Raw genomic sequence first — 6776 nt, forward strand, 5'->3', positions numbered from 1 at the left:
GCTCTATGTTTTAGCCAACATAATTAACCAAATTAAAATTATATCTTGGAAGCTACCGTTAGATACAAAAATTAGAATACCAAGATAGCAAATACAAAAATTATAACACACACAAAACAATACTTATAACAATCAATTAATACAATACAAAGGAAAAAATTTAATAGAGGAAAGCAAAAGGGGGGAGAAACACATAATCTTGCTGTTTGCCAAATACTGTGGGCTAGATAGAGCAAAAATGGCATTACTACTAGAATATTTTAAGTATCTTTTTTTTTTTTTGAAAAAGCACAAGATGAGTATCAAAACAAGGGTTCATATTTACATAAAGTATAACAGTACCCTCTGAAGTATACATAAAATTAAGCCGGAACCTCCTTAACAATTACAAATAACGTAAGCACTCGAGTAATTTCCTATCAATAATGACATATATAATAATCACAGCACGCAAACATATTATTCAAATTCAGCCCTTACGATAGGGTCAACATCCCGAAGAATCTCCACTCCGGAGCTTGTTTTCTCATCCCTTCGTCCGACGGCACTAAAAATCTTGTTGATAAAAGAGTATTCTTGGTAGTTTGATTTGGGCTTACAATATGGACTGTTACACACAAGATTTCGGCTTCAGTTTGGAAGATTGTCCCAAGCCGAAATTAAAGGAATTAAAATATGACAATCAAATCATTTAAAAATAACCTTACATCATAACTTAAACTATTTAATATAGATTTAAAAATTAATTTATATTTTATATATTTTAAAAATTATAGTTATATATAAATATATATTTATCATGCGCAATACACACTAAAATATTAGTTTAATAAAAATAAAAATATATTTATTGTGTATTTAGGATGTGATTAATTCGGTGGTTTTCTTTTAAAAAAATAATCATTAAATATTTTTTAAAAATTAATTTTTGGAGAATAATAATGAAGAGATGAGATGAGAAACAAATGTTTATTATGTTCCGTAGTCTCGGTTTATTGTGCTGACATGGAGCACTAATCCCAGGATCCAATTACAAAAGTTACACAAGATGAAGGACCTAATTACAACTTTACAAGTTTATTTAATTTAGGGATCTAATTAGAATTTTGAAATAGTTAAGGGACCTAATTACAATTTTTAGCTTGGAGTCCTAATTAAAAAATTTTAAATTGTTTTGGAACCTAATTACATTTTTTAGTTTGGGGACCTAATTATTTTTTTAATAGTTTAAGGAAATAATTATTTTTTATCAATATTTTTAATTATAAGGAAATTTAAAATTATTTTTAACAGTATAAAATAATAATGACATTAATTACATTTCTCATAGTGTGTATGTGCTAAATAGTGATAGAATATATAAAGAGAGTGTTATGTGAGAACTGATGATAATTATGAATAAGGGTTTTTATTATTTAATTTGACTTGATATTTAAATTTTATATATATATATATATATATATATATATATATATATATATATATGTTTGGTTTGATTTGATTTGAGTTTATTTTTTCAATTTTTTAATTTATAAATCAATAAAATCTATTTTTACCTGAACTTCAAGATTGCTTTTAATTTGACAACTAATAAAGTTAAATATAACCTATTAACCAGATGAGTTGTAATCAACTTTTGAAAATTATGTTTCTTAAAAAAAATGAAAATTATTGTTATAAAAAAATAAACTTTTGAAAATGATATTTACATAACCATAATAAAAAGAGCAACAAAAAATAAAAAAGCACAAAATAAGATATCACATGATATGTCAGGTGAAACACTCTTTTGGTGAAGGGAATGCCTCTGCGAATGCTCTCGCTAGAATGGGCGTGGCTGCTACTAGTGTTTGGACTTTGTTGACCTCTTTTAGAACTTGTCAATCATCTCCAGGCTAACAGTTAAGGAGTGTGATGTTTTGCAGATAGTTTTTATGGTTTTTGGGTTTCGCTTTTCTCTTTGTGTGTGTGTATATATATATATATCACTAAAAACCACTTTTAAAAATAAGTGCATTACAAATTATTTATAATAAATTAGTCATATATCGTCAATGTCATAAATTCATAATTTAATATAACAAAAATATATATCACCCTAGGATCACACATTGGCACATTGATTTAACATAATATTTCATATAACTAGAAATCAATATAAATATATCAAGATTTGGTTTTATTTTAACAATAAAAATTGAACCAAATCAAAAGTTCAAATGCATTTGTTTGTTTTCAATTTTATAATAGTTTTCAACTTTTTAAAATCGATTTGGAGATTTAAAACAACTTTGGTTCGATTTTGAAAACTCTTAATCGTGAGAAATGAAAATATTTAATTATCAGATTCACTATAAATAGTATTGTTGAAAATGTTTAGATCATATATTTCATAATTGGTGAAGTGCACATATAAATTAGTCGATTATTACAACTTCGAACGTTAACTGTGATTATTTGTTTTTGTAAAGTATTAAATTATTAAAAATAAAAGAAAAAATAAATAAATTATTAATAGAAAATTAACATTATATTCACATGAATAATAAATTTTGAATTTAATATAACATACTCTGATTTTTGTCATTAACAACAACATTGAGTCATTGAGACGTCTCACCTTTTTTTTTCTCATCTAAGGTCAGTTACTAATCGTGTAGGATTTAAATCTGAACAATTTCCTTATTATCATATTTTCAGATGGAATAAAAGAAAAAAAAATAACTTTAACGAATATATTATATTAAGGCAGCTGATGAGAGCGGGTCATCGTCTGAAAAATACAGCTAAATCATTTTAAGATTCACCAAGAAACAAAACCCATCAATGGATACTCGTTATCTATGCGAACCCATCATCAACAATGTCCTGACACTGTTTATTTTTCTTATCTTCGAGCAGGAAACCACGTGCATTGGAGTTATATTAATTATATAAATTAAAACCACCAAGCACGTGCTCCACTGTGCCATGAAGCATTCGTTTAGTCCATTTTATTTTATATAAAAAAAATATATATTCATCACTATCTATTTCTCTAAGAAAATGTTTTAAAAATAAGCGAATATTTCTATAGAAATTTAAATTTGACTAATTTGTCGAAGATGGACTGTGACAGCAAAATATCTTAACATGTTTGATTTATAGGCACGCATGATCGATGATTAAAAAAACACACCGACAATGAAAGAGTGCACACTATTATATCAAAGACTTTGAGATCCCCAATGTCCAAAATTTTGTGCAGTATAAATCAGAAGCACTAGTCCCCCATCATTCATATGTACGACTAAACATGCATGAATCACTTCTTGCGCAAGCTTAATAGTCAGCAAGACCGGCCATGCGTGCCCATGTCCGTGAACAAAATGCACCTTGATTATATAAGATCAGACAAGGATTCGATTCAGTGGTCAAAGTTACAATCATTGTTACCTTGCATAAACAAACATTTTTGTCTCCAATCTTTTCTTCTCTTGATGCCTAATTCAAGTCAACAAAAGGCTAAGCACCTTGATCTAAAAAACGGGGTGTGAATATGAAACACATAATCATGGAGAAGAATTAATGGACTGGAGCAGCACCGGGGATTTTGTCTAAGATTTGTAGAGCCTCTTTCATGGACGGTCTCTTTTGTGGGACATGGGAAACACAGCTAATCCCCAACTTGAACCACGCCAATACCACATTCTCTCTCCCTTCTATTTCAGACTTCATTGCCACGTCAGCTATCCTCAAGACCCGGTTTTTCTCATCTTCCACCGAACCCGGTTCGTGCCACTGGTCCAACTCCCGGTCCGAGAGAACCCTCCCAGTTAGAAGCTCCAGCAAGACCACGCCAAAAGAGTACACGTCCCACTTGTTATTGGGTTTGATGTTTTGAAGTGACTCTGGTGCTTGATAGTGCATTATTTGACCCACACCGCTAGTGGATGGTCCCATTGTTACGAATGGCAGGTCTTGTTGGTTTCTTTGGTTCCCCATTAATTGTCTTGCCGAACCGTTCGCTCTTTGGGTTACGTCATTCAAGAGGAGCCGGTCCAGCCCAAAATCGCTTATGATGGGTTCCATTTCCGAGTTTAACAAGATGTTGCTGGGTTTAACGTTGCCATGCACGTGTTTCTTCTCATGAATGAAAGCCAACCCTCGTGCCACCCCTTTCGCTATCTTCAACCGCACCTCCAAGGACAAGTTCATTGGGGATGTACTTGCTCTTCCTAAACCGTATTAATTAAACTCCCATCGATAACAAATGTACCAAATAACATAGTTCACATGATTAAGCATTATTATCTAATCAAAATTAGTCCCTCAAAAAAAAATCTAATCTAAGTTAAAGTTTCACCTTGATAACTTACACGAGTTTGTATCACAGTTCAACATAAGTTGTCAAGTGAAATTCTAATTTTAATATCTGATTATATGAGACGGTAGTCTCTTTGACACTCTCCCTAAAAGACTTTTTCTATAATTGGTTAGAGAGAGTACCATGAGCATTTCTCCTAACGATAATTAGAGTTTCATCTTACTAATTCATACAATAAAGATTTGTATTAAGTTTAGCAGATGAAACTCTGACTCTAATTATAATTTGAAAACCATACTAAAACCAACTAAATAAAGTGTTCAAGAGATTAATACGAATGATATTGATGGTGTAGAGGAACTTACTGTGATCTATGGTGGCGAGGCTTCCATTAGGGACATAGTCACATATTAGGAGTTTATCTTCTTGGCCCCAGCAGAAGCCACGAACCGTAACCAAATTCGGATGGCGAAGCTTTGCAATGGCACGAACTTGGTTCTCAAAATCCTTCCTTCTCTCAATCCCACACTCACCGATCCTTCTAACAGCAAAGGATCTTCCGTCCTCCAGCACCGCCTTGTAAACAATGCTGAAGTGGCTGTTTCCCAAAATATACGCTGAAGCCTTGAGCAAAGTCTCAAGCTCCAAATTTGTCTCCCCGTCCACGGTCACAAGAGTGCCGTGTCTCGGAAGGTTCCCGTTTTGTGCTGCCATGATGTTCACTGCGGTGTTGCTCTCGCGGTCACTGTCGGAGCTCGTTGCTTCTGAAGTTTCTTCTTCTTTGATTGTTAAGCAGGAACAAGGAAGTGAAGGTGTTATAGTTCTCGCCTCCGCATCTTGTCTTGAAACAGTTTCTTGTTTCTTTTCTGGGTTGTTGGCGGAAGAAGCATTAGTGTTTGGTTTTGGATTTGGATATCGTTTCTTTCTCTGTTGGTTGATGAAGAGAATGATGAGAGCCAAAAGGGCCATGCCAGCTAAGTCTCCTACCACAATTGCTGCTATGGTGGCGGGTTTTAGGCCACTTGGTGAGACATTCTGAGAACTGGTGGTGGTTCCTGATGTGTTTGTTGAAGGGGTTGAGTCAATTGTTTTTGGTATGGCTGCAATGGCTGGTGAAGATGTGGTGACATTGGGTGGAGCAGAGGACATAGTAGAGGGAACAGTGCAAAGAATCTTCAGAGGCTTACCACAAAGATCAGCATTCCCTGATAGAAACTCTGTCTTCTGGTTGAGCAAAGCCTCAGACCCTGGTATTGGTCCTGTCAGATTGTTGAATGAGAGGTCCATTGTTGTGTTTACAGGAATCTGTTTCGCAAATGCTGGTGGTATTGTTCCCGAAATCTTGTTGTAAGAGAGGTTCAAGTAGCGCAAGCTTTCGCCGCCGAATTCATTTGGCAAAGATCCGTTGAGCAAATTGGATGACAGATCCAGAATCTCCACGTAGTTGAACCCGGTTGGGACACTGCCAGAAAAGTAGTTACTCTTCAGTGAAACAACGGTTAAGTTTGGTAGAGTAGAGAGGTTTTCTGGGATCAAACCGGAAAAGGCATTGTCAGAGAGGTTGAGAAGTTTAAGGTTTGTCATTTTGCCAATTAGCTCAGGTAGTTTGCCTGAGATAACATTGTTTGAGAGGGAAAGTACTTGAAGTTGAGAAGAGTTGAAGATAGTGTTGGGTAGAGAGCCATTAAGGAAATTGTTGGAGAGATCGATGTGGCGAAGGTATTGGATCAAGCCTAAGTCTTCAGAAACGGAACCTAAAAGTTGGCTATTGGGAAGGGCCAAGCTAGTTACTCTGAAAAAGTCAGGGGTGCCAGGGGCTCCAATTTCACTGCATGCAACACCATGCCATGAACATGGTGTTGCATCCTCGTAGTTCCAGTTCTCTAAGACTGATAACGGGTCGTTGAGGATGGAATATTTGAATTTAAGCAAGTGAATCCCATCAGAGTTAAGAGATGTAAATGCAACAAATTGAGATGTAACAGATTGAACAAGTAGAAGAAGGAAGGATGAGAGTCTCCACCACAAATGGAGATTCTGAGAGTAAAGGCTCATGATTCCCTTTGGCAATACAACATATTGAGAACTAAACTACAAGTTCATGGTGTAGAAAAAGAGCAGGTATAGAGGGGAAGAGACAAAAGGATATGGTTACCTACTACTCCTTGTTTGTTTAGTTCACCAAATCTTTTGATCAGTTTGGTGCTTGGGGGGGTTGGAGAATTAGTGGAAGAACTTTTGGGGAGTAGCTAGGATGTGTTAGAGTGTGGCAGACGAACAGGCTGTATGTGAAAGGACGAAAAATGATTAAATGAGGGTACTGAGAAAATAAAGGAATAATTGGATTGAGTTTGTAGTTTTGTAGAGAGAAAGTGGAAGCAGAAAGAAAAGATAATTCTCCTGCTTTGTGCAGATAAAGATGAAGTGAACTCACTGAACTGAACCTAACTGAAGGAAAGATAATAAAAGG

The 6776-nt window shown here is 34.6% G+C and overlaps 1 protein-coding gene across 1 annotated transcript; it reads right to left on the reverse strand.

Moving 5' to 3' along the window:
- Window positions 1-3071: 3071 nt before the first annotated feature.
- Window positions 3072-6776, reverse strand: LOC114371120 (receptor protein kinase-like protein At4g34220). The gene is made up of 2 exons (XM_028328548.1): window positions 4672-6776; window positions 3072-4217 (listed from the first exon to the last, which is right to left on the reverse strand). Exons 1-2 carry the CDS (start codon window positions 6359-6361, stop codon window positions 3565-3567), a joined length of 2343 nt encoding a protein of 780 aa, XP_028184349.1. The 5' UTR covers window positions 6362-6776; the 3' UTR covers window positions 3072-3564.

The sequence above is a fragment of the Glycine soja genome, chromosome 10, assembly GCF_004193775.1.
Source record: "Glycine soja cultivar W05 chromosome 10, ASM419377v2, whole genome shotgun sequence".
NCBI classification, from domain to species: Eukaryota; Viridiplantae; Streptophyta; class Magnoliopsida; order Fabales; family Fabaceae; genus Glycine; species Glycine soja.